The sequence below is a fragment of the Dromiciops gliroides genome, chromosome 6 (genome assembly GCF_019393635.1).
Source record: "Dromiciops gliroides isolate mDroGli1 chromosome 6, mDroGli1.pri, whole genome shotgun sequence".
Lineage (NCBI taxonomy): Eukaryota > Metazoa > Chordata > Mammalia > Microbiotheria > Microbiotheriidae > Dromiciops > Dromiciops gliroides.
The window spans coordinates 270,806,836-270,834,032 of record NC_057866.1 but is presented as its reverse complement, the minus strand read 5'-3'; the positions used below and the strand labels follow the sequence as shown (position 1 = coordinate 270,834,032).

At 44.8% G+C, this 27,197-nt stretch overlaps 1 protein-coding gene across 5 annotated transcripts in view; it reads left to right on the top strand.

Annotated features, from left to right (window-relative positions):
* KIAA1109 (KIAA1109 ortholog) overlaps window positions 1–27,197 on the top strand; it is a 222,166-nt gene that overhangs the window by 186,605 nt on the left and 8,364 nt on the right. For all 5 annotated transcript variants that reach the window (XM_043969747.1, XM_043969748.1, XM_043969749.1 and 2 more), the window contains 12 exons: window positions 2,610–2,749; window positions 4,863–5,064; window positions 8,129–8,329; window positions 10,394–10,573; window positions 11,481–11,618; window positions 12,565–12,822; window positions 15,276–15,426; window positions 16,356–16,513; window positions 17,018–17,210; window positions 17,428–17,645; window positions 19,251–19,502; window positions 26,603–26,806. In XM_043969747.1, coding sequence (XP_043825682.1) covers window positions 2,610–2,749; window positions 4,863–5,064; window positions 8,129–8,329; window positions 10,394–10,573; window positions 11,481–11,618; window positions 12,565–12,822; window positions 15,276–15,426; window positions 16,356–16,513; window positions 17,018–17,210; window positions 17,428–17,645; window positions 19,251–19,502; window positions 26,603–26,806 — 2,295 coding nt within the window. The remainder of the gene's footprint in view (window positions 1–2,609; window positions 2,750–4,862; window positions 5,065–8,128; window positions 8,330–10,393; window positions 10,574–11,480; window positions 11,619–12,564; window positions 12,823–15,275; window positions 15,427–16,355; window positions 16,514–17,017; window positions 17,211–17,427; window positions 17,646–19,250; window positions 19,503–26,602; window positions 26,807–27,197) is intronic.

Here is a 27,197-nt window from a genome sequence, read left to right as displayed (position 1 = left end):
TGTCCATCTTCACAAGACTAGTGGGAGATACTTGATCCAAACCTTTCCTAAAATCTAGGCAAATTAACTCCACAGCATTCTCTTCATCTCCTCTTTTGGTAGTTTTGTTTAAAAAACAGGAAATTAGTTCAGCCTGGTATAACCTGTGCTTGATCAACCTACCACGCCCACTCTACAAATCCCTGCTTCTCTTCCGGGATATGTGCAGCTACCCTTTTAATGAGCGATCCGAGAGTTTCCCCAGGAATTGAAGGCAAACCCATTGGCCTAGACTCGCACGCTCTTTTTTTCCCTTTTTTGAAAATTGGGACTTTGGCCCTTCTCCATTCTTGTGATCCCACTGCCATTTTTGATTATCTTTCTAATATCCTTTAGAGTGGTATAACAGTCACATCCACCAGTTCTTTGGGGACTTGAGGATGGAGGACTTCTGGCCCATGTGGCTCAAATTCATAAAGGGCAATGAGGCCCTCTCTTACCTTCTCCTGACTGACCTAGATCAGTCTCCCCGCCCCACCCCCCTCACTATTGTCCTTTCATTTCCAGGGGAAGGCTTGTTTTCTTGGCAGACAAAACAGAAACCCAGCAAATGCTGCTTTCTTTCCGTTGTCAGGTATCGTCATCCCATTCAATCCAAGCAGTGGCTGAGTGTCCTTTTTCCCCCGGTCCTCATTTCATTCTGAGTCTTAGCGTCCAACACTGTTGTTACAGGGCATGCTTAATGCCGGCCTTGCTTCCAGCTTCTGTAATTTCTTTTTTCAGTCTAAGATGTTGAGTTCCTCTGCATGCACACTGGCCTCCTTGGATAAACCTCACTTTCTTCATTCTTGAACGTCTCCTATTCCTCCTGGGCTGACTTCCCCTGAAGCATTTTAATTTATGGGATCCTTTCTTCCGAACTCTTAGAAGAAATCTGCTTTTCCCTAACCTGGAATGCACGTCAGACCATGCTCACTTTTCTCCTTCTTTGTTATAAACTGTAAGCTGGAGTCGTCAGAGTTCCTCCCTGTTCATGAGAATCGCATCCTAAGATCTGAGATACTCAGGAAATACAGAGAGCACTCCAGCGGGTGTCTGGTTAATTGGGGTTCCCTACTATTACTATATCAGGCTACTAAGTCACAGCTGCGATCTGTTCCCCAGATTCTTCATTTCTTTGCTCTTTCTCCACTGACAGTAAAGCACTTTGAAAACCCTAAAGTGGTATAGAAATACCAGTTGTTATTAGTATCATTGTCAGCCTCCAGTCTGGTGGTATGACCAGAATCTTCAACTACCTTCTGGTTGAGTTCAGACAATGTTTACAGAGCGGTAATCACAGGGTTGTGCTGGTAAATGCTTGACAGCTGGGCTGAAGATCTGGGAGAATGTGTGTACATACATTTTAAGTTTAACACATTATTTACACTTTCTCCAGTCTAAACAATGAACCAAGCTCTGATCTGTAGTGATTGCCAGTTTCTGAGGGCTAAAACTTTAACACCAGGGGGCAGCTAGGTGGCGCAGTAGATAAGCACCGGCCCTGGATTCAGGAGGACCTGAGTTCAAATCCGGCCTCAGACACTTGACACTTACTAGCTGTGTGACTCTGGGCAAGTCACTCAGAAGCTGGCTCTAACAAACCCCTGCCTTCACCCAAATGTTCTCCATCATACTTCCCTCTGTGATTTCTCACCTGAGTATACTTTCCTAATATACAAGCTACCCCAAGCCCTTTCTGCTATGGTATTCCCATCCACAGCCATGGTCTGGTCATGCCTTTCATCCCACCAAGTCTCAGTGAATGCTATCTATGAGGTCAAATGTGCTCCCTTGTGTTAGGACCCCCAGTTCCTCCTGTGTGCACCTGAGTCTTTGGATCTTTGTGTAGCCTCACTAGAGGCTGTGAGTCTGATCTTATTGGCTCCTTGCTTAACCTGTAGCTCCCGTGATTTCTGCATACCTCCACTGCTCTTCTCCTTCTTTCTTTCTTTCTTTCTTTTTTTTTTTTTTGTGGGGCAGTGGGGGTTAAGTGGCTTGCCCAGGGTCACACAGCTGGTAAGTGTCAAGTGTCTGAGGCCGGATTTGAACTCAGGTCCTCCTGAATCCAGGGCCGGTACTTTATCCACTGCGCCACCTAGCCGCCCCCTCCTTCTTTCTTAATAACTACTAGTGTCAGCCTCGTGTGAGAGATAGCCAAGGCAGGCTTCTCCCCTCCTCATCTTTCTTGGTCTAAAAAGGCCTCTGACTGGATTTGCAAGACACCACCAACGCTTTTTGAATTTTGCCAACTTTTGTGATTTTATTTGCAAGATGTCACAGACAGTTTTGTTGTCGTTTTAATTCTCCCAGCTTTTGTGAGGTGCATGGCATCGTTGGCCAGGGATCAGTCAGCCCTTATGTTGTAATGACTCAAGGGTACCCAGAGTTACCTGTTGTACACCACCCTGGCTGGCATTCTCCTCCTTCACCATTCCAAGCCTGATGACACAGTGGTTTTAACGTGGGGGAGGGGGTTGTTCTTATTGCCATTCGACTTTCTTGGAGGGGCCTGAGAGTCCCCACGTGATGTAACTTTATAAAGACACATGCTGCTGTTGCATTCTAAGTAGCTGTTTTTATTTTAACAGCGGTTAGCTCACAAGACGAAGACATGGGGCACTTTGAAATACCAGACCCAATGGAAGAGTCGACAACATCATTAGTATCTTCTTCAACATCTGCGTATTCCTCCTTCCCCGTAGATGTCGTGGTCTATGTCCGAGTTCAGGTGATTTTATCATTGGTCTAGTCGAGTTGGGTGGGGGTTTTTTAACTTTAAACATAATACTTAAATTTACCTAAATCTGAAAAAGTTTTAGTAATTAATCTTGCCTGGGGCAGCTAGGTGGTGCAGTGGATAAAGCACCAGCCCTGGATTCAGGAGGACCTGAGTTCAAATCCAGTCTCAGACACTTGACACTTACTAGCTGTGTGACCCTGGGCAAGTCACTTAACTCTCTTTGCCCCACAAAAAAAAGAAGTCCCAGTAATGAATCTTTCCTGAAAGATATAGTTTTTTAACTTTACTTAGTGATGCCTCCCTTTTTAAAAATTGGCACACATCCCCAAGACTTCTCTTAATAATTCTTAGCTCACAATTGATTCAAAGAATAAGAGTAAAATTAGAATAATGTAAGTAATGCTGTTTAACGTTCTTGTATAGACTTAGAGCTGGAAGGAACCACAGAGATGATCCAAGGCAACCCTTTAATTTTACAGTTGAGAAAACAGACCTGTAGAGATTATGTGATTTGTCCAAGATCACACAGCTGTAAAGGGTCTGTAAATTTAAAACCAGGTTCTGTGATTTCAAATCATAATATTTTTTCCATGTTGCCTTACAAGGGGGAAGAGGAAAACGTGCTTTGGGGGTAGGGAGGGCCTTCAGATCTTTAAACCTTCACAACAGGGCTCTGTCTGCACCTGGGACCAGTGGTCATGGGATTTTCTTCCCATCCCCAGCAGCCTCCAGGTGAATGACAGGTCCAAGATCCAGCACAGCTACCCAAGACCAGACTGCCCTCACCCACCAAGTCCAGCTGGGGTTCCAGCTCTACCCACAATTGGGGGGGGGGCATCTTCCATTTAGCATCTGGGTATGTCCACACACCCTCCTTCCCTCCCTCAGGAGAGGGCACATCTACAAGCTGAACCCCTATGCCCTGGCCACAGCCACCCCCACCCTTTGGAATGAATTGGTTGTGTGAGCCTCACTTTGAGTGACTGTGACCATTTGACAGAAAATGAGCACTTAAATCCAGTGTTTTTGATAGTGAGAACTGAAGACAAGGTATAATAGAAGGCCCTTAGCTGGCACCATGGATGGGGAATGCTTTCCCTTTATTTACTGCCACAGTAGCTCTTCTTGGGCAGATCGCCATTCCTTCTAGATTTGACTGAGTCTCATTGAATACTTACAGGAACCTTTATGAGCCTGTGAGCGTGCTCCCCAGACAGACCATAACGCATGTAACCTTCAGGAGCTGCTGCAGACAGAGTTCTTCCCCTGCGGCCTTGCCCAACTTAAGCAGCCTGGTCCTTGGGCCTAATCTTACCCTCTCCTTACAGGACTAATATTCAGAGGACTTGGGTGTCAAGGGTGCTGTCTCACTGACATCCCAAGGCGTGCTAGCCCGGCCAGGAATTTTGTAAATACTTGTGTTTAAAGTGCAGGCCTCTCCTTGGGGAGATAAAAGCATTGGCGTTGTTCAGGACTGGATGGAGGACAAGCTGAAAGTCCTCAAGAATCTTGACTGTCTCGGGGTTTGTTCCTGAGAGGCCCTTCTACTCCACTGTTCATCACTAATCCCAACACGGCCCTCCTTTCTTTCTGGCTTCACTGCATGGTTTGGGTGGTTTGCAAAAGTATTATTATAATCAACTGCCCTTTTTTTTAATCACTTTTTGATTGTATGATACTCAGCCTGAGAGTGTCAAGTTGCTCTTGATACACAGCATGTTCATTCTGGGTATCTGAGCTCCACATTTCTCCCTCTGCTAGTCACTCACTGGCTTTGCACATTCCAAGATAACTATTACCTTCTAGGAAAATATATCATTGATGGGAACCATGGAGTTGTAGAAGACATAATCACTGATACAAAATGAATTCTCCCAGAATTTTGATATGATGAAGGAAATGGATTTCTCCAGGTTTAAAGGTGTGATTCTTAGTGATGTGTGCATACATCAAGTAAAAAACAGAGATAATTGAGTACCTCATATCAGTTTGTCACCTAAATGTTTTAATAAATGTTCATTACTTTTGAGTTCAACGGACAATTTATTTGTTTTTAAGAAAATGATATATCTGTTCATCTTTTTTGTGTTTACTTTTTTAGCCTTCTCAGATAAAATTCAGCTGTTTACCAGTGTCAAGAGTAGAATGCATGTTAAAGCTGCCCTCCCTGGACTTAGTGTTCTCCTCAAACCGAGGAGAACTGGAGACTTTAGGCACCACTTGTCCAACAGATGCTGTGTCCCCTAGTACTCATTCTACTCCGAGTGGATCAAAGACCTCCACCAACAAAACGGGAATGCCAGGTAAAGGGGTAATGCCTTTAGAGACTTTTCCCCAAGTTAGGGAAGAAGGCAGGGAACGGTAAAGTAAGCCTGGTGATTGTCCAGAATTCTGCTCTAACCTGGTTGTGAGGTACTGGAAAGCACTAGCACATAGTTGTATATACCTAGTGATTTATTTATTTCTTCCATTAGAATATCTCTTCTTTGAGAGCAGGGACTGTGGTTTAGATGAACATTTATTATGAGATGAGACCTTTTAAGCAGAAAGGGGAAAGAAAGAGAAAAGATTAACTAAAAAAAAGGACACACTCAAGGAGAAAAGGGTTTTAGATACTTGGGTTCTTCCACAGTTTTAGGCACCAGAAAAAAGATCTCTGACTTCAGAGGAATTTCAGTTCAGATTCAAGGTGACCTAAGACTTTGCCGTGCCGCTTTATCCTAAGGGGCTGGCATATTTCATGTTCTGCTCCTTTAACTCATTTTGGTCCATTTTTTCCCCCATTATCTTGATTTGTGTGCATTTGCTTGGTAAATGGTTTCGGAGAGAAGTAGACTATACGTCATCCTGAGAGACCTTCCAGACATAGAGGAGCAGACAAGCTCACGTCCTCTGGATTTCTTGGGAGGCAGAGATTAAATTACTGAGGTGTCAGATTAAAATGGGACGTGGTGTGATGAGGTGACATTGTGTCTGCTAGGCCCAGTTCTGGCCGTCACATTGTAGAAAAGACGTTGCTGTACGTGGTGGAGTTTGTGAATAGAGAGGAAGCAGCAAGGGTGGTGCCTGCAGGCTGAAGGAACAGGGGATGGTCAGCCTAGAGAAGAGGCCTGTTAAGGAGCAAGCCATTGAGCTCTCCGGTATAGAAGGAAGGACTCAACTGGTTCCACTGGGTCTGCACACCCAAAGAACTCTTTGTGTGCGTAAATGTCCCAGGTTCTTGAAAAATAAGAGCAAGAGTCAGATTGTTCCTAAATTTAGTTAACCCTAGAATGATTGAGTACAGCCTCTGTACAAAGTATGATGCCGGACACTAGGGAGAGCATAAATCAGAATAATGGTCACTATGCTCCTGGTGTCTGCAGTCTGATAGGAAAGACAAGGTATAAACATGTGACTACAAGCCAGGTGTCATGTGAACATTGGGCCTGAAAGAATGGGAAGGACCACAGAGGCACAGCTGGGGAGAGGTGTTCTTCCATACAGCATGAGTGCCGACGCTGACTTGGGGAACAGCAACCAGCCCGCTTTGGCTGGGACGTCCCTGAGCTCCCTGGGGCACACCAAGTAATGAGGCAGACCTGGCACTTGCTTTCTGCCTTGTTCAAGCTACAGTGTGTTCAAACAAGGGCACACATAGTGAAATCAAGGCTACTCAGGACACAGAAGACTTAATAATGGCAGAAAGGCAGGTTTCCTGGTCTCTCTTGGCTCCCAAAAATGCATACAACCAGGACCCAGATGGAGCTGCTTTTAGGAGCTGACATTTCATCAAGTCTAGGAAGACTTTAAGTTTATAGAACAGGATTATCATGTGGATGTCTCCTAAAATTACCCTGTACCTAATTGCCCCCTTGCCTCCCTTCCCCCCCCCCCCCCAGGATTCTTAAAGGGAGACTAAATTTCCAAGCAAAAGAGTTTGCATTTCCTTTGATACGCTGGAGAACCAGTAAAGTGTTTTGAGCTAGAAAAGAATGCAGTCAGACCAAGTTGAGAAAGATTAAACTGATGGTAGCATGGAGAATGGATGAGAGAAGCATTGATGGGAGGCATGGGGACAATGTAGGATGCTGCTATAATAACCCAGAAAGCAGTGATGGCCTGAACTAGGCTACATGAGAGAGGGCGGTGGTTTACAGACTTAGTGGTGGGCTGGAATTTGGGGACAAGGGGATGAAGGAATTAGATATGATTTAGGTTTCTAAACTATTTAACTAGAAGGATAGTGTTGCTTTTGACAGAAATAGGGATGTCAAGACCAAAAAACAAACAAACCATATTTGGGGGAAAAGATAAGATTAGTTTTAGATTCATTGAGGTTGAGAAATCGTGTGTAGAAGGTATAGGTTATGGAAATATCTGTGATGATATTAATAAGGATGGGAAATACCTAATATATAAATCTTAGAACTGAAGATGATGAACTCAAAACTTTAAATAAAAATGCTTATTTTTTTTTTTAAATTGGAGATGACTAAAAGACATACCAAATCAGGTGTAAGTTTCTTTTTTTTTTTTTTTGGTGAGGCAATTGGGGTTAAGTGACTTGCCCAGGGTCACACAGCTAGTAAGTGTTAAGTGTCTGAGGCCGGATTTGAACTCAGGTCCTCCTGAATCCAGGACCAGTGCTCTATCTACTGTGCCACCTAGCTGCCCCTCAGGTGTAAGTTTCAAAAACATAATTTCTAAATATGAAAGAGGGGAAAAGAGGCGTTACATTTAGTACAGCAAGAAAAGGAAAGTCAAGCAAAATCAGCTTGTTCAACAATAAAGTAATTGAGTTAAACCAATGAGATAATGAGCTAACATTTATGGTACTTGCATAACATTAAAATTTAGCAGTTTAATGGTTTAGACTAGTCCTGGTCCCATTAGCCTGCCTGACAAAGTTGAAGGATCAGACTTGTTGGCTCTTTTTTCCAAGCATACTAGAAAATGGCGAGAGGCCTCTGCCCCCAGGCAAGGCCAGTGCTCCCTTGGGCCCGGGACAGCGCAATGGAAGCGTACTTGTCTCCCTGGGCTCTTTGCCTACTTCTGGCTCATGAGCACTCCTGCCTCAGGGATGGAGAAAATATGTCCTAGCTCGGCCCCTTTTCTCTGTCTCCCGCCAGTCCTGCTCCTGCCTTCTCTGGGCTGCTTCTAGTGTCTATAACATGGAGAGGAGACGTGTAACTAAAGAATGACGACATTTAAAATGTAGCCAAGATCCTTGAGTACTTGTGATTTTTAACTTTTTAGCCATTTACACCAAGCCAAGTGATTCCAGATACCCTTTATTTTTGTGTAATTACTGTCATTGTAGCAGCAAATTTTAATGTCATTTTCCTGCTAGTGTTTAATGTCCTCATTTTCTTCTCTTGGCTCTAGGTTCCTCTGGACTAGGCAGCCCTCTGGGCAGAAGCCGCCACAGTAGTAGTCAGTCTGATCTGACCAGTGCCAGCAGCACTTCATCTGGGCTGAGCTTCACTGCCTGCATGTCGGACTTTTCCCTTTATGTGTTTCATCCATATGGAGCGGGCAAACAAAAAACTGCGGTGACTGGTCTCACCCCTGGATCCGGAGGCCTGGGTATGAGAGAGAGGGAGAGAGAGAGGGAGAAAGGGAGGGAGGGAGGGAGGGAGGGAGGGAGGGAGGGAGAGAACAAGAGAGAGAAAGCAAGAGAGAGAGAGAGAGAGAGAGAGAGAGTGAGAGCATGTGAGCACAAGAGCAAGTGTGAGTGTGAGCAAGCATGCATTCTTGTCCCTGGGGATTTCATAGCATCTATCTCTGGCTGCACCTTTTCAGAAATTATTCAGAAATTTCAGAAGGGAACTAAGGTCATGAACTGAAAGGACCCATATCCATCCCTCTGTCTCCTGGGTTGTGTTTTTTTTTCCTTTACAGGATTATTTTGTTAGAGCTAAACAGACAAAAGGAACTTAAACAAAGCATTTCTGCTTTATTGTAGTTTTTAATAAGTTGTAGTATGCATGGTATACCTCTTTGAAAACCAGAGGTGGAATACATATTAGATTTTTCTAAATGAAACTCAAATCATGATCTCATGCTGTGATGTGCAAGGAATCCTGTTGTACAAATAATGAAAACAAAGGAATTCTTCAGTCTTTGTCTCATTTTTGTCTGGTACTTTAATTAGGGATTTATAGAACTTAAATCTTGATGCTTGATTAATTACAGATTACCCACCATAAAACATTGTCAAAGCCTGACACACTTAATAATCTCTCCTTAGGTCAGTGGTCAGTGTACAATCCCCCAAACTCCCCTCAGCAAAAAATATTTGAGCATGCAGCCCTCAATATATTGACATTTACTTATTTATAAATTATGTTCATTTAGCACTGTACAAATAATTGTATGCATTACAAAATTTACACAAAAAATAGAAATGTTAAAAGAAAGAGATCAAGGTGAAACAATATTTGATCCTAGAGGCAGTAGAGAGCCATTGGAGTTTATTGAGGAGGGAAGTGACATGGGAAGACCTAAACTTAAGAAAAATCACTTTGGCAGCCATGCATTGTGGACAGTGGGAAGAGCTTTGATGGGGAGACTCTTAGGAGGGGAGAGGTGATGTGAGCCTGAGTTAGGAAGATGGCTTTGTGATTAGCAGGAGAGGACAGATGGGAGATCTGGGGAAATAGAAACAAGATTTGGAAATGTGTTAGGTCTAAGAGATGGACAGGGCAGAGAGTAGGGGAAGAGGTGTGAGGAGGGTACCAGGGCTTTACACTTGGGAGTAGAAGAATGATGGTGGACTTCACAGAAAGAAGGAAGAGAGTTGAGTTGGGGGGAAAGGCATCACCATGATTCACTTGCCTAATCACAGTAGCATGATCTGCCAGAGCCTGTCTGTGAATGTACTTCCTGAGACTTGCCTTCTTCCAATCCAAATGAAGGGGGGAAGAGAGAAATAAGATTCTTATTTATCATGGGTCATGTCCCAGAGCAGAAATTCTACTCTCTGTGGGTGTCAGCCACAGCCACAAAAATGAGCTCTCCTGGACTGCAGAATTCTCCCAAGGGTATCTGTGCAGTCAATGCTGGGGGTACCTGGTAGGTGTTAAGTTAGACCTGCCCCGAGGGATACACATCTCGTAAGAGAAAGAGGGAGGACGGAGAAGGATGAATGGGTGAGCACTGGGCAATAAGGGGTGTGCTGAAGACAAGCCACACAGAATACAACCCATCTTCCCATCCTCAGTGACTGGTCACACACTCCCTGGGCTCACTTCCTCACCCCACTAAGGAAACCACTGACCGCCTAGCAAGTCACTTGAAAATTCTTCAAGCCAAGAGAGTGCCCCCCTCCTTCATCTCGGCTCAGACACTCCTGTTGTTGTTTGATAGTTGTCCCCAGGAGTCCTGAAGCTCCTACAAAATGGGCCCTGTGCTAGCACTGAGGACTTTTTATCCATGAATGTGTCACACCCAGAGTGGGGGGTAAAGAAGAGTGAGCAGATCCATTGACTCCAGACTCACGTGATGACTATGTAGACAATCCACCAAGTGCGGCGCTCAAGTATTCCTATGAGGAAAAATGTCAGAACTCATGGCTTTTTTTCAGAGGATGGTTTTCCCCACATAAAGTAATGAATGGTGTGTTTTTTGTCTTTCTTTTGTGGGCACCAGGGAATGTCGATGAAGAGCCTACCTCAGTCACTGGTCGAAAAGATTCCCTCAGCATAAACCTTGAATTTGTGAAAGTGAGCTTGTCCCGAATCAGACGTTCCGGAGGCGCCTCATTCTTTGAGAGTCAGACTGCAAGCAAGTCCACAAACAAAATGGACACGACATTAATAAATATATCGGGTATTTTATTCCATTCTTAAATTAAAATATGGTTTGTTTCCCAGAGTGAACGAAATAGGTTCCCAACATTGACAATTGTTGAGGTTTTGATGGTAATTTGATTTACCATGTGGTGTATCTCACTATATATCATTAGTATTTGAGCTTCACTTAGGTGCGGACAAACAACATGTCAGCGCAAGGCTTGACCCAGCATCAGACCAGCCAGATCATAAATTATTAAAAACCCTAAATCAGTCAAGAAAGTGGTGTGTTAGTTAGCTAGGTGCCTAGCGTAGAAGCCCTCTCTGTCCTTAGCTTTGGGCTAATCTTTATCTTTAAGCAAGTCAGACTTTTTTTTTTTTTTTTTTTTTTAGTAAGGCAATTGGAGTTAAGTGACTTGCCCAGGGTCACAGAGCTAGTAAGTGTCAAGTGTGTGAGGCCGGATTTGAACTCAGGTCCTCCTGAATCCAGGGCCGGTGCTCTATCCACTGTGCCACCTAGTTGCCCCTAATTATTCATTTTTAAAAGTCTGACTTGCAGGGCAGCTAGGTGGCACAGTGGATAGAGCACCGGCCCTGGATTCAGGAGGACCTGAGTTCAAATCCGGCCTCACACACTTGACACTTACTAGCTCTGTGACCCTGGGCAAGTCACTTAACTCCAATTGCCTCACAAAAAAATAATAATAATAATAATTAAAGGTCATCGTTGTACCCCAATTTTGTAATTTGGAAGGGAGAATACCTATTAACAGGTAACCAAAGCAGAGAGACTAGCATGCCAGGAATTATCCACAGCTGGTTCCGGTATACTTCTATTACCAACTAGTCTCACCCCATCTTCCTCTTGCCCATGTCAGGTGAAAATAGAGGGAAGGTTTTTAGAATTAGCTCCATATTCTAACGTCCACTTTTATGTGTCTCAGCGGTGTGTGACATCGGCTCGGCTTCCTTCAAATACGACATGCGCCGATTGAGCGAGATTCTGGCCTTCCCAAGAGCCTGGTACAGGAGGAGTATTGCCCGCCGCCTTTTTCTTGGCGACCAAACTATCAATTTGCCTGGTAGGTCGCTTATTTAAATGTTTAATTATGTTAAAGTTATTGAGAGAGATTGTAGAACATAATGTGTAGCAGACAGGAAGGCCTGGATTCAAGGTCCACCTCAGACATGTAGTGACACGGGGGACCTGAGCTGGAGGTGTCTGACTCCAGGCCCCGGGGGCCCTTGGAGAGCCAAACCAGAGGAAAATGTAATGGGGAAATATCTAACAAAATAAAGTACGACACAACATAGATAATGTCGATTTGTGGTTTTCTGAGTCTGTGTGCTGCCCACAGGCATCCATTTCTATTTGAGTTTGACACCACTGCTTGAGGCAGCTCTCTTAAGACTGAGCTACAGAGAAGGTGCCAATTGGCATTGGTAAGAGAGCTTCCAGGGGCAGTTAGGTGGCACAGTGGATAAAGCACCTGCCCTGGATTCAGGAGGACCTGAGTTTAAATCTGGCCTCAGACACTTGACACTTACTAGCTGTGTGACCCTGGGCAAGTCACTTAACCCGCATTGCCCCGCAAAAACAAAAAAGAGAGAGCTTCTTTAGGGAGGCTTCCAATGAAAGCATGAATCTAGGATACCCCCCCCCCCCGAAATCAAATTCTTATTTCCCATCATTGTTCTTGATGAACCTAGAAGGGGCCTTAGATAAAACATGAGAATGATACCCAGAAAGCTTCTTTGCCCTTCCTTTTACCTTCCTTTTGTTCTCAGTAAATTAATATCATTTTCTTGAGTTAGAATAAAGATTATGGGAGTTTGTAGATAAGTCTAATTGCATTGGAAATAAAGTGGAAGGAGGGATTTGGGGTATGGGTAGGTAACTTTGTTGTGGTGGTGGTTGTTGTTCAGTCAGTGTTCTCTCTGTGACCCCATTTGGGGTTTTCTTGGGTAACTGGTTGGATGATAATCACCTGAACCATTTGTTCATGGCATTTCTCCCTTCTCTGCTAGCATCTGGCCCTGGGACACCAGATTCCATTGAGGGAGTGAGTCAGCACCTTTCCCCAGAATCATCCCGTAAAGCTTACTGCCGGACCTGGGAGCAGCCCAGCCAGTCGGCTTCTTTCACCCATATGGCCCAGTCACCAAATGTGTTCAATGAGCATGTGGCCAACAGCACCATGTCCCCAGGAGCCGCCGCCCAGAATCTGAAATCTCCCGCTTCCGTGCGATCCAGGAGTGTGTCTGACTCTTCAGTTCCCCAGAGAGGTAAGTAGAAGCCAAGGGTGACCTGTTAGTATGCGTTCTCTTGGCTCTCCCAGCAAAAGACTCCAAGTCTTTAGCCTCCCATTTGAGGCCTTTTATCCTCGGTCTTCTCCTCCTTCACCTGAACCATGCTGCAGCTACACTCATCTACTCCCCATGGCCTGGAACGGCCTTAACCCTCCTCCCCCCCACACACACACACACTGGTGGTGGTGTCTCTGGAGAGAGTGGCGACAGTCCTGTTTGCATCTGCTGTGAATTGGGGCTCCAGGGGCTCCATCAAAGGCTTGTTGGTGCTGAGCCCTCATCCCCGCAAAAGCCCTTAGTTGCCTTTGTCTTAGCCCAGGTGAAAAGACTGAAGCCGTCTGATGGGAGCTCTGTCACCTGCATCCTCCCTTTACAGTCCCTGTCATACCCCTCCACATGCTCTACACCCCCTTTCTCCCATACCATTGGTAATCTGGCTTTGTCTTCCCTTTTTCTGCTGAAACTTCTTTTTCAGAGGCCTTCCAGACCCAGTGACCTTTGCTCAGTCCTTCTCCTCATTGATCTCTCTCTGGAGAACTTGTGATGCATCTGACCATGTGCCCTTCCTGGGTCTCCCAGCTCCCACCCGCCGCCCTCATTTCTCATGGGAATATCGGTGCTCTCCCCGAGCTCCTTGCCCTGACTGACCGTCCCCACCATGCCAGGGCAGCTCTGTCACTTGCCCCCTCCCTTCAGGCACCCGGCTGCTGGCACTTTTTCTCCTCCTGCCCTTCCTCCTGTTTCTTTCACAGACTCGGCCCTTCATCCGTCCATCACCTCTTGTTATCTTTGACTCTTACTGAGCCGTGCCTGCTCTGCCTCCATAGTCTTCCTCTTCTCCCTTCTTTTCTGTCTCCACTTCAGGCCCCCACTTAGATCAGTGACATAGAGGCCTGGCCAGTCTCTGGCTTCATTTTTGTCCCTTCCTGCCTCTCCTCCATATCACTGTGAGGTTTCTGGGAAGATGGCTGTTCTCCTTGGCTAGAAATCCTTCAGGACAAACGGGGGCAGCCAAGGGTTGGCTGTGTGTAGAGGAGATCTCCCTCCTGCCCCTGAGACATGGTTTTGACCCTGGCTCCTTACCTGTAGACCTGTCACTGCCTAAGGAGCTAAGGCGCGGTGGGGAGTGGCAAGTGGGCACACTCGGAGGCAGGAAGAGCCTGGTTTGGAATCAAAGTGTGACCAGGAGCTGGTCACTGAGCCAGCTTCTCTGAGCCGCCACCTCCTCATCTATAAGGCCTGTCAGTCAGAGACTCTGATGGGCTGAGGTAGCTGAAGCCGCTTCCCCTTCCGGTAGCCCGGGAACGTCACTCTTGCTGCTGTCTCACTCCTTGTGAGCCAGGGGAGATCAGCAAGCCTTCCTCGCGTGCGCTCCCAAGCACTAGGTGCTGCGCTGAGCACAGGGAGGCAGAGAAAAGAAAAGTCAGCCTTCTCTGTGGCCTGAGTGGGGGGCAGCCTGCAGGCAGCTGTTCACAAGCCAGAGACGGACGGCACAGCAGGGTTTGAAGGAAGCTGGGGACGGCAACAGAGAACACCCAGGGCTTCTTGATTTTTATCCTGGGTGATAGGGAGCCACTGGAGGTCATTGAGGAGAGGAGTGACACAGTCACCCCTGAACTTTGGGAGGAGCGTGGCCTGGAGGAGGAGAGGAGACCAGCTTTAATCCCACTGTACACACTCACTAGATACATGGCCCAGGGCCAGGCTCTCCTGGCCTCTGTTCCCTCACCTGTAAAGTGGACGTAGCCATAATAACAACTGTGAGACTGAAATACAACAATGTTGCGTGAAAGCCGCTAAGGTGAGGAGGGGCCACAGGTGAGAGCCTGGGCAGCGGGAGGCACTTAGAGGCCAGAGACGATTCCTCGATTTGAAGAGCAGCCAGTGAAATGGAGGCCTGTACTCCATCATCTCTAAGCAGACTAAGACAGAGACCACTAATGGGCAGCTGTGCTCTGAGCACTGCCCCAAGAAGGAGGGCCCTTCCCCTCTCCAGTGTGGCTGCTCCAGCCCCATCACACAGGGCCGAGGCAGCTTCAGCAGACCCTCGAGGGCTGGGCAGAGGTCGATGTAACTTCTCTGGGCTGCACCAGGCCTCTCAGCATGGTACTGAGTCCCTGAAAAATTAGGGAGGGACTGGAGCAGCATCCTGGGAGAGAGAGCTACAAATACACTTTACCAGGCAGAACAGCATCTAGAAGAATGGTTTACTTTCTTCATTGCCACTCACTCAGGCAGTGGATGTAGCTATTAAGACGAGCAGCCCACTGTTAATTTTTTAAATAGTTTTTAAACCATATGCAGAAAGTGTTTTATGATTTTTTTTCCACCCCTGATTATCATAACCACAGGTCTTTTACTCGATTTTGCTTTGGAAAAAGCCCTGATGCCTTTTTGACTCAGAATGTCTTTAACTTTCCTTTTTTTAGATTCACTCTCAAGAACATCTACTCCTTTTAATAAGTCCAACAAAGCATCCAGCCAGCAAGGCACCCCATGGGAGACCCTGGTCGTGTTTGCTATCAACCTCAAACAACTTAATGTTCAAATGAACATGAGCAATGTGATGGGTAATACAACGTAAGTCATTCAGAGGTGGAATCATCTTTAGTATAGGCTTTGTGGGGGTTTTTGCTTTTGTTTTTGTTCTGGAGCTCCGTGGTGAAGTGGACAAGCCCTGGGCTTGGAAACAGGAAGACTCATCTTCCTGAGTTCAAATCCAACTTCAGGCACTTAACAGGGTAATTCACTTAGCCCTGTTTGCCTCGGTTTCCTCACCTGTCAAATGAGCTGGAGAAGGAAATGGCAGACGACTCCAGTATCTCTGCCAAGAAAACCCCTAATAGGGCCACAAAGACTAAGAAATAGCTGAACAACAGCTTTTTTAGATTGGGAGCGACATCAAGTGTTACTTACTGCATCCCTTTTAGATTGTCTGCCAAGTTATTCCTGTTGTGCTCTAACAGATAAGCTATGCACATCGCTTCATCCAGGTCAGAGTATATATAATCTATATATCTGGTGACACACAACGCAAGGGCAAGGGGAGCGGGTGATGGAAAAGAAGGGAATAAGAATTGGGCATATTGAGCCCAGGGATGAGAGGACTCAGGGGACGGGGAGAGCTGTTTTCAGAAGGCGATCGCAAAAGAGCCGATTTAGGCTTGATGGAAAAGATTCCCCAAATGAGAGACATCCCTGAGCAGAACGGGCTGCCTCGGTGCTGCTTCCCCAGCTCGGGACACTGCTCAGTCCTCTGTGTGAGAGAGGGACTCCCTCTGAGGCTTTGGCTGCACTGGCCAGCTGCCCAACTCCCTTCTCGCTCTCCTATTCTTCCAGTCTGTGACTATCATAAGGAGGGTAAGATGCCTTCTGGCTGGATAGCAGAAAAGCCTTACTTTGTTGCTGTCCTGTTAGACCCAGTAACTTACCGTGGTGCAGCGTCTTGGCAAAGTTAGCCTGTTCTAAACCTCCGTTCAATGAAGTCCCATTTCCTCTTGTTTTTCCAGATGGACCACCAGTGGTCTGAAAAGTCAGGGCCGACTGTCAGTAGGAAGCAACAGAGACCGTGAGATCAGCATGTCCGTTGGCCTGGGAAGATCCCAGTTAGATTCCAAGGGAGGCGTAGTTGGAGGTACCATCGATGTCAACACTTTGGAGATGGTTGGTATGTTGAAACATGTTGATCTAGAACTAAACTGGTTTTTATATCATTCTTAACTCCTTGAAGCCTGTTAATTTAAGGCTTCCTCTAAATACACTGCCCTCCTCACCTGTCCTTCATACAATCTGTCTCTTCCTTCCAAATGCAGCCCAGGTTCTAGCCTCAACATAAAACCTTTCTTGATTTCTCCCCACCCCCAATCCCAACTACTACTGTCCCTTCCACTATGACTCTGTATTTATCTTCTTTATATTAATTCAGCACATCCCGCATGTCTATACTTGTTATCTCCCTCGTTAGAACATAGGCCCTTGGAGAGCAGAGGTCATTTCATTCTCTGTATTTATAGCCACCGTGCTTCCCATTGCAAACACTTCATCAATGTTTGTTGGCTGATTAAATAGAAGCTAAAAGATGAAATTAAATTCTGTCAGGAGATAAAATTGTCTTAGTTTGCTATTAATGCTGACAGCCTCTTTAAAAAGTGACTAAATGTGTCCCTTTCAGCTCATATTTCTGAACATCCAAATCAGCAACCGAGTCACAAAATTCAAATTACTCTGGGTTCAACTGAAGCTCGTGTGGATTACATGGGGTCGAGCATTCTCATGGGCATCTTCAGTAATGCAGATCTCAAGCTGCAGGATGAATGGAAAGTGAATCTGTATAATACACTGGATTCAAGTATGTCAGATAAAAGGTATTGGAACACAGACCTTTCTATGAATACTTTACATTTTTAGTCTATGTTCTTGTATATTTTCTCAAACTCCATTTAAAAAATCTAAGCCTGTTTTTTCAATCAGTAATTTATATGGCCTAGTTAATTTAAAACTTTTTTTAAAAAGGGAGAATCTGTTTTGTGATGTGACTGAACTATTGTCATATTTACTGAAATATTCTCTTCTTTGATTTAGTGAAATTTTTGTCCATGGAGATTTAAAGTGGGATATTTTCCAAGTAATGATTTCCAGATCAACAACTCCAGACTTGATAAAAATAGGAATGAAGCTGCAGGAATTCTTCACCCAGCAGTTTGACACAAGCAAGCGGGCTCTGTCTACTTGGGGACCAGTTCCTTACCTTCCCCCAAAGGCAACAGCCACTCACCTAGAGAAGAATTCACAAGAACTGCGTAAGAAGGAAGGGCATGCATTCTCATATACTGTTTTTTCTATTAGACCTGTTAATCACAACCTGGATATAATCTACTTTAGGCCATATCCATTAAGCATTTCCTCAGTCATAAATTTTCAAAAGCCCTTTCCTAAAGAAAGTGTCATTTTTGTTCATTAGAGAAGTAGAAAGTTAGGTACATATGCCTGTGTAGAGATTTTTCATTCTCCCTGAGCAAGAGATTTGAAAAGGAATCAGCAAGATGTTTTTATTATTCCAAAAAGGGATCTATAGTCAAATATTTCCACATGAATTCCTTTAGCTCTGGATCAGTTGTTTGCACCCAGATTTTAACATCTTTCTTAAAATGCCTTTGTCATTTGTATCATGTTTTCTACAGTAGACTTGGATCCTTGAGAAGCAGCTAGGTGGTGCAGGGATAGAGAGCTGACCTGGGAGAGGGAAGATTTGAGTTCAGATGTGACCTCAGATATTTACTCCTGTGGGACCCTGGGACAGTCACATAACCACTCTCTGCCTCACCTCCTCAGCTATAAAATAGGGATAACAATGGCGCTTTTCTAACTGAGATGATAATGGTGAAGGATTTAGCAATCCTTAGAGTGCTACATAAATGCTGCCAGTGCTATTGTTATTTTCATGGTGGTTGTTATCAGTGTCACTCTTCTCAGTGGATTGGTGGCATCATCCTTTGGCCTGATCCCAGTCACACAGCTGTCCCACGTGATCTTTGCTCTTTTTCCCCACATATGCGCCATCCAGGATGTGCTCGGTGCTCTGGAGGCCTTCCTCAAGGGCTTCCCCAGTTCAGTGACCCCTTGCTCCCACCACATGATAGCCCGTCCACTTCCTGAGGGTGCACACATCCTGGATTATGGTTTTGTTGTCTTCTTTTAATACCACTTCTTGTGTGTTTGTCACTGCTAGTGATATGCTTGTATGTCTCCTTAGACCCATGACTGAACTTTGGGGCACCCTTTGGAGTCATGGTGCTTCATGATTCTCAGCCATATTTCATCTCTGGGAGAATAATGGCCTTAAAAGAATGAACTTTTGGGGCAGCTAGATGGCGCAGTGGTTAAAGCACTGGCCCTGGACTCAGGAGTACCTGAGTTCAAATCCGGCCTCAGACACTTGACACTTACTAGCTGTGTGACCCTGGGCAAGTCACTTAACCCCCGTTGCCTAAAAAAAAAAAAGACAAAAAAAAAAAAGTAAAGAATGAACTTTTACAGTGGTGAACAGCTGGGAACGTTGAAAATACCATGCAGTTTCCTGGTGGCAACCCAGCCCCCTGCAGTTCCATCAGAAATGTGTATCTCTCATAGGCGATTAAAAGATGGCACCTGTATCTGCCCTTCTCAAAGGCCTCTTCTCCCTTTTGTTGCATCTGCTTCTTATACCTTCTGTCCTGGCATTTTCCCCCCAAACACCTGATGGCAGTGGAGGGTGGCAGTCAAGTTGTTTGTATCATTTTTCTCATACACCCCCCCCATATTCAGGGTCAGCCAAACACCGAGCAGCAGACTGCTGCTACATGTCTGTTAAATGATGCTCAAAGCAAGGGGCATTTCTGAACTAATGGCTCGCTGTTCCCTTGTAGTTTTGGATGCTGCTCATCACCGCCACTGGCCTGGAGTTTTGAAGGTTGTATCAGGATGCCACATATCCTTATTTCAGATTCCATTACCAGAAGATGGAATGCAGTTTGGAGGCTCTATGAGCCTACATGGAAATCACATGACTCTAGCTTGTTTCCATGGTCCCAATTTCCGCTCAAAATCCTGGGCTCTTTTTCATTTAGAAGAACCAAATATTGCATTTTGGACAGAAGCACAGAAAATCTGGGAAGATGGTAAGCATTAATATCAATTTGGGTATATGTCTTCTAACAAGGTTATAAAAAAAAACAGTAATTGTCCTTTGTCTTGAACTGTTATTCTTATAATATGTCAAACTATGTCTCACTGTAGTGATACATTTATTATTTTGCTCCTGACTATGGGCAGACCAAATGCAGGACAGTTTAGAAGGCAAGAGTATGTTTAGTGGGACAGCTAGGTGGAGCAGTGGATAGAGCACCGGCCCTGGAGTCAGGAGTACCTGAGTTCAAATCCAGCCTCAGACACTTGACACTTACTAGCTGTGTGACCCTGGGCAAGTCACTTAACCCCAACTGCCTCACTAAAAAAAAATAAAAAGAGTATGTTTAGTGGACCTCTTTGTGAACTTAGCCACTGTTTTCTGTTAAAAGGAAACTGGGAAGTCTCCCTGGGCAAAGAAACCAGCCTTTTTTAAGAAAAACAAAGGTGGGGTCTACAGTCTACCCACTATGGTCTGAGACCCCGAGATAAAGAATTCACAGTTACTTCTAGGGGTGTTCATTCATGTAGGGTGCAATTGTCTTCTAGAGAATTTGGAAAACAAAGTTTTTCAAATGGATGTTAAAAATTATTTTTGCATGAAATTGGGGGGAAATCAAATTCTAAATAAACAAAAAAGAGAATTGTGGTAGAATACTATTGTGCTGTAGGAAATAATGAAGGAGATCGTTTCAGAAAACCTTATAATACCTCTGTGAATGATGCAAAGTAAATTGGGCAGAGCCAGGATGACAGTCTATACAGTAATAGCAACACTGTAAAGATAAATCAACTGGGAAAGACTTAGTAATAATGGTCACCACAGCTCCAAAGGACTCATGAGATGAAATATGATCTACCTGCAGATAGGGAACGGATGGGATGGACTCAGAGTACAGACAGACATTTTTTTTCCTTTATTTTTCTTGCTTTTTTTTAACATGGCTAAGGTTAAAATGTCTTGCATGAATGCATATCTATGATAGTTATTGTATTTCTTGCCTTCTCAATGACTGGGAGAAAGGATGAGGGAGAGAATGCAGAACTGAAAGTTTTAAAAAAGTGATTAGAGTATAAAAACCCCCAATGTCCTCTAAAAGCTGATTCATGTAAGATTGCATTTTACAGATCACTGTGTCCTCACTTTGTGACATCCTGACTTTGTATTTTCCATGACGTCTCAATCAGCCCTTTGCATGACTTTCTTACTTTATCATTTTAATATAAAGAGATACATGTGTGTGTGTGTGTATGTGTATATATAGGTATGATTAGAATGGTCACATATTTCAGACACACTTCGTAATAAGTAAACACACTCCTAAGGTTAACTAATGCAGGAATTTCCCTTGACCTACATCATAGTGTGGTTACACACAGGATTTTTTTTTCCCTGGGACTGTGCTCTTACTATAAATTACACAGTTATTTCTTATCCTAATGATTATAGCTGATAAAAGATAGCAAGGCAATATAGAGCAAAGCACTCAAGATAATGATTATTGAACTTTTTCTTTTCACTTCCCTGTCTGGATAAGGCCAACATGATTAAGAAATCCCTGACACAATTCTTGGATGGGCTTTTGGAAGCTGCCATGGTTAACTTTTCCTGACCTGCTGGGGGAGGCCTGGCCTCTTCCCGTCTGTCACCTTTGTTTTTCTTTTTCAAATTAGCTTTTCCCAGGTTTTATCATTACCAAATAAATGCTTTGTCTCATTGTGCTATAGAAGTTGTTGCTAAGAAAGGAGGGATTGTCCCCTGTGAGTCAGCCCAAGCTAGAGAAGGCAGAGTCTAACAGCAAACCTCTGAGCAAAACCACCTGGACTCTGCTGCCTCAGGCTGAGCGTCATGAGCATCCTGAAAATTCCCTTGTTCAGGAGAAAGCAGGACAAATAAGGCCTTTGTGGTCTGAGAGTAGTGGTTGGACAGGGAATGAGGGGTAGAAAGACATGGAGTCCAGAGGGAGAAGGGTCAGGCATCTGTAACAGGTCACTGCTAAGATCAGGACTGAGAAGAGGGAAGTGAGACAGGCGTGACATGCTGGGAGCCCAGAGGAGGCCCTGAAGGGTGACGTAACTGGCATTCAGACCCCTGGTCCATGGGGAAGGGGAAGGCCGTGTTGGTTGTGTTAAAGAAGGAGAGAGAGGGAGGTGAAGGAGTGGGAGCGCAGGAGAGCCTGAGCATGGGGAAGCTCTAGGGTTGGAGGTGCAAGGGTTCTGAGGCCTGCTTCTCAAGGGCGCCCAAGGGAAGGCGAGATGGAGACCATGAAAGCGGGAGGGTGATGACCTAGGAGGCTGGAAGGTTCCGGGAAAGTCCCCGAGTGTGAGGGCAGAGGCTGGAGGAGAGAGAAAAGCTGCTCACTAGGAGCTGACTCCTTAAGAGAAGGAGGACAGACATCTGGGCAGGTTACACACAGTGCACATCACAGTGGCTGCCCATCCCCTAAACGATCAGATATTCAATTCTCCAATTAGCGTTTATAACCTGCTCTTTTCATGCTTTCTCCCTGCTCTCTGTTCCAGTGACTTTTTCAACTCTCTTTTAACCATTCATTAATAATCTTTTCTTATTTTTCCCCAATTACATATAAAAACAATTTTCAACATCTATTTTTAAAACTTTGTGTTCCAAATTCTCTCCTTTCCTCCCTCCCCACCCCACCCCCTTTGATAAAGCAAGCAATTCAATACAAGTTATACGTGTGTGGGGCAGCTAGGTGGCACAGTGGATAGAGCACCGGCTCTGGAGTCAGGAGTACCTGAGTTCAAATCCAGCCTCAGACACATAACACTTACTAGCTGTGTGACCCTGGGCAAGTCACTTAACCCCAATTGCCTTACTAAAAAAAAAAAAAAATAAAATACAAGTTATACGTGTGTAGTCATGCAAAACATTTCCAGCTTAGTCATGTGAAAGAAAACATACATACACAAAAAAAACTTAATAAAAATTAAGTTTAAAAAAAATATGTTTCAATCTGTATTTAGATACCACCAGTTCTTTCTCGGGGGATGGATAGCATTCTTTACCATAAGTTTTTCAGAGTTCTCTTGGATTATTGTATTGTTGAGAATAGTTAAGTCATACACAGCTGATAATCTTACAGTATTGCTGTTACTTTGTACACAATACATCTCACTTTGCATGCTCTCCTGTAAGTCTTTCCAGGTTTTTCTGAGAGCATCCTGCTCATTTCTTATAGCATAATAGTATTTCATCACAATCACATACCACAATTTGTTCAGCCATTCTCCAATTGATTGGCATCCCCTCAATTTCTAATTCTTTGCCACCAAAAAGAGCTGCTATAAATATTTTTCGTACACATGAGTCCTTTTTTTTTTGTTTTCTTATCTCTTTTTTGATGCTGGCCTAGTAGTGGTATTGCTAGATCAAAGAGTATACATAGTTCTATAGCCCTTTGGGCATAGCTCCAGATTGCTCTCCAGAATGGTTGAATCAGTTCACAACTCCACCAGCAGTGCATTAATGTCTCATTTCCCTCAAATCCCCTACAACATTTGTCATTTTCCTCTGCTGTCCCATTATCAAATCCAGTAGGTATGAAGTAGTATTGCAGAATTGTTTTGACTTGCATCTTTCCAATCAATAGTTAGAGCATTTTTGTCTTATGGCTATAGATAGCTTTGATTATTTCATCTGAAAACTGTTCATATCTTTTGCCCATTTATCATTTACAGAATGGCTCTTATTTTAACAAATTTGACTCAGTTCTTTATATGTTTGAGAAATTAGGCCCTTATCAGATAAACTTGCTTCAAAATTTTTACCCAGTTATTATTGCTGTTTCTCTCCATCCTATTCCCTCCCCATGCTTGTTTATTCTATTCTTTATCTCCTTTCACCCTGTCCCTCCTCACAAATTTTGCTTCTGTCTACCCTTTACCACCCTTTTATCACCCCTTTCTTATCTCCTTCCCCTCCTACTTTCCTGCATAAGATAGATTTCTCTACCCAATTGAGTGTGTGTGTTATTCCCTCTTTGAACCAATTCTGATGAGAGTAAGTTTCACTCACTCTCCCTCATCTCTCCCATCTTCCCCTCCACTCTATACACTTTTTTTGCTTCTTTTATGTGAGATAATTTACCCCATTCTACCTCTCCCTTTCACTTTCTCCTAGTACATTCTTCTTACTCCATAATTTTATTTTTTTAGATATCATCCCTTCATAGTTAATTCATATCTGTGCCCTCTTTCTATGTATATTCCATCCAAGTACCCTAATAATGAGAAAGTTCTTAAGAGTTATAAGTATCATCTTCCCATGTAGGAATGTAAACAGTTTAACCTTTTTAAATCCCTTATGATTTCTTTTTCCTTTTTACCTTTTTATACTTCTCTTGAGTCTTATATTTGAAAGTTGAATTTTCTGTTCAGCTCAGGTCTTTTCATCAAGAATGTCTGAGGGGGCAGCTAGATGGTGCAGTGGATAAAGCACTGGCCTTGGGTTCAGGAGAACCTGAGTTCAAATTCAGCCTTAGACACTTGACACTTAACTAGCTGTGTGACCCTGAGCAAGTCACTTAACCCTCATTGCCCTAAAAAAAAAAAAAGAATGCCTTAAAGGCCTCTTTTTCATCGAATACCCATTTTTTCTCCTGAAGGATGATTGTACTCAGTTTTGCTAGATAGGTGATCCTCGGTTGTAACTCCAGTTCCTTTGTGCTGCAGAATATCATATTCTAAGCCCTCCTATCCTTTAATGTAGAAGCCACTAAATATTGTATGATCCTCATTGTGGCTCCATGTACTTGAATTGTTTCTTTCGGACTGCTTGCAGTATTTTCTCCTTGACCTGGGAGCTCTGGGATTTGGCTATAATATTCCTGGGGTTTTCATTTTAGGGTCAGGAAGTGATTGGTGGATACTTTCAATTTCTCTTTTACCCTTTAGTTAGAATATCGGGGCAGTTTTCCTTGATAATTTCTTGAAAGATGTCTAGCCTCTTTTTTTGATCATGGCTTTCAGGTAGTCCAATAATTCTTCAATAATTTTGAATCTATTATCCAGGTCAATTCCTTTTCTAGTGAGATATTTCACATTGTCTTCTATTTTTTTTCATTCTTTTGATTTTGTTTGATTGTTTCATTTCTCATAAACTCATTAGCTTCCATTTGCTCATTTTCTTCAGTGGGCTTTTGTGCCTCCTTTTCACTTGGCCAATCCCGCTTTTCAGGTCATTCTTTTCCTCACTGGCTTTTTGTGACTCTTTTACCGTTTGACCCAGTCTGGTTTTTAAGGTGTCATTTTCCTCAGTAGTGTGTGTGTGTGTGTGTGTGTGTGTTTGTGCGTGTGCGCGCACGCGTGTGTGTGCGTCTCCTCTACCAAGTTGTTGCCTCTTCTTTCATCATTTTCTTGCTTCCCTCTCGTCCTTTTTGAGCCTTTCCATAGCCTGAGATGAATTCATATTTTTCTTGGAGGCTTTGGATTTAGGAGCTTTGACTTTGTTATCTTCTTCTGAAGGTGTGTTTTGATTCTCCTTGTCACCAGAGTAGTTTTCTAGGGTCAGAATTTTTTGTTTGCTCATTTTCCCAGCCCATTTCTTGACTTTTAACTCGTTGTTAAAGTAGGGCTTTGCTTCCATGGTGTCTCAAGATTCAGGGGTTTTATGCAGCTGTTTTCCTTTTTGCAGAGCAGTGAGGGTCACATAGCTAGTAAGTGTCAAGTGTCTGAGGTCAGATTTGAACTCAGGTCCTCCTGAATCCAGAGCCGGTGCTTTATCCACTGTGCCACCTAGCTGCCCCATGTACAGCTATTTTCAAAGATACTTCTAGGGACCTGTAAGTTTTTAGTTCTTCCAAGGTGGTATGATCTAAGGAGAGGTGTGTTTACTCCTCTCCTGGTCTGTGAGTCACCACAAACCTGCTTTTCTGTCCTGGAACTGTACGGAGGGTCTCTGCTCTACTGTGGCCACGAGCTCTGGTGTGCTAGTGCTCTTCCCCAGCCTGGAACTGCCACCCAGGACTGTGACCCACATGCAAATCTGGGCAAAGCCTCAGTATAGCCAAGAGACCCCTGTGGTCTCCTTTTGACCACTTGTTCAAGCCCGTTACCATCTGTGAGCTTAGAGCCCTAGAAGCAGACCCTGCCACTGCTGATTCAGGGGCTCCCAAGACCTCCTCATAGTTTGCTGGGGCCAGGTCTACACTGGCACAGCCTGCACTGGGCTGTGCTCTATCTCGCCCCAGTACAATAGACCTTTCCTGCAGACCTTCTAAGTTGTCTTTGGCTGGAAAATTATTTCACCCTGTCCTTTTGTGCATTCTGCTGCTCCAGGAATTGTCTTATGGCATTATTTGAAGGTATTTGGAGGGGTTCTGGGGAGAGCTCAGGCAAGTCACTGCCTTTCCTCCCCCATCTTGGCCACCATCCTGTGACTCTTGCTGTTCCTCTGTCTCTCAGCTCCAGGCACTTCCCCTGCCTGCAACCCAGGCCTGGAGGGCTCTGCCTCCTCTGTCCTGTCCCTGGCTTCCTCCTCGTCCCAGCTAGAATCCCTGCTGCAGGAAGCCTCTCCCCATCCTCCTCAGTACGCCTGCCCCCTTCTGTCTTCTCCCCCTTTTGACTACGAGCCCCTGGAGGCCCAGGCTCATCCTGGGCCATGACTTGGCCTGTGCAGCCCCATCATGCTTCTGTCCCTCAGTACTGCTTTCTTTGGGACAGGAATGGTGGCCACAGGGGAGGCCTTTGGGTCCTGGACAAAGAGGAGGCAGGTCTGAGGCCATGAGGGCAGTGAGGCCTCCTGCTGATCCCCGTATGGTAATAGGGAGCAGTGCCTGCACAGCTCACAGCTAGGCGCTTCTTGAGAAATGGAGGCCTCCAGGCCCCAGGAGAGGCCAAGACTGGGCCCTTGCCCCCCACACCTGCCTTCCCCATATGCAGACTGAAAAGGAAGCAGGAGTCAGGGATTCTGGCCTCACCACTCCTCCAACCCGCCCACCCCTGGCTACTGCAATCCTGTCTGAATATAGTTACCTAATTACGAATAACAGGAAATTAAAAACCTAACCTCTGTGGCTTCACACAGTAATAAAATGGTGTCTCTAACACGTTTTCCTTCCCCTCGGCTCAGGTTCGAGTGATCACTCCACCTATGTTGTCCAGACGCTGGATTTCCACCTCGGTCACAACACTATGGTCACTAAACCCTGTGGTGCTTTAGAAAGCCCCATGGCTACAATAACCAAGATCACAAGACGCCGCCACGAAAACCCACCCCATGGAGTGGCCAGCGTGAAAGAGTGGTTCACCTACGTCACTGCCACGAGGAATGAAGGTCCGGGGCTCGGGTCCTCAGCTGGGCACCTCTTTGTTATGGCTGAGAGCTTAAACATCAGTGGGGGCCGGGGGTGGGGGGGTAATTCAAAACTCACTTCACTTTGATGTTCTTGATAAACTTAGTAACAGCCCATTTGCATGGTATTTGAAGTTACAAAACCCTCCCCAACAACCTCACGAGGCAGCTGATACAAATATTGTTCCCTTCATAACAGGAGGAAACCAGGGCTTAGAGAGGTTAGAGGGTTTGCTCCTGGCCATTGGGAGGAGGACAGAGGCAGGCATTCTTGGCGGCAGGGACAGCCTGGGCAATACGTTATGGTACAAGAACCCCAAAGTACGCATGATGTCCTCCATGTCTTAGCATAGCTCTCAGCACCACTAAGTAA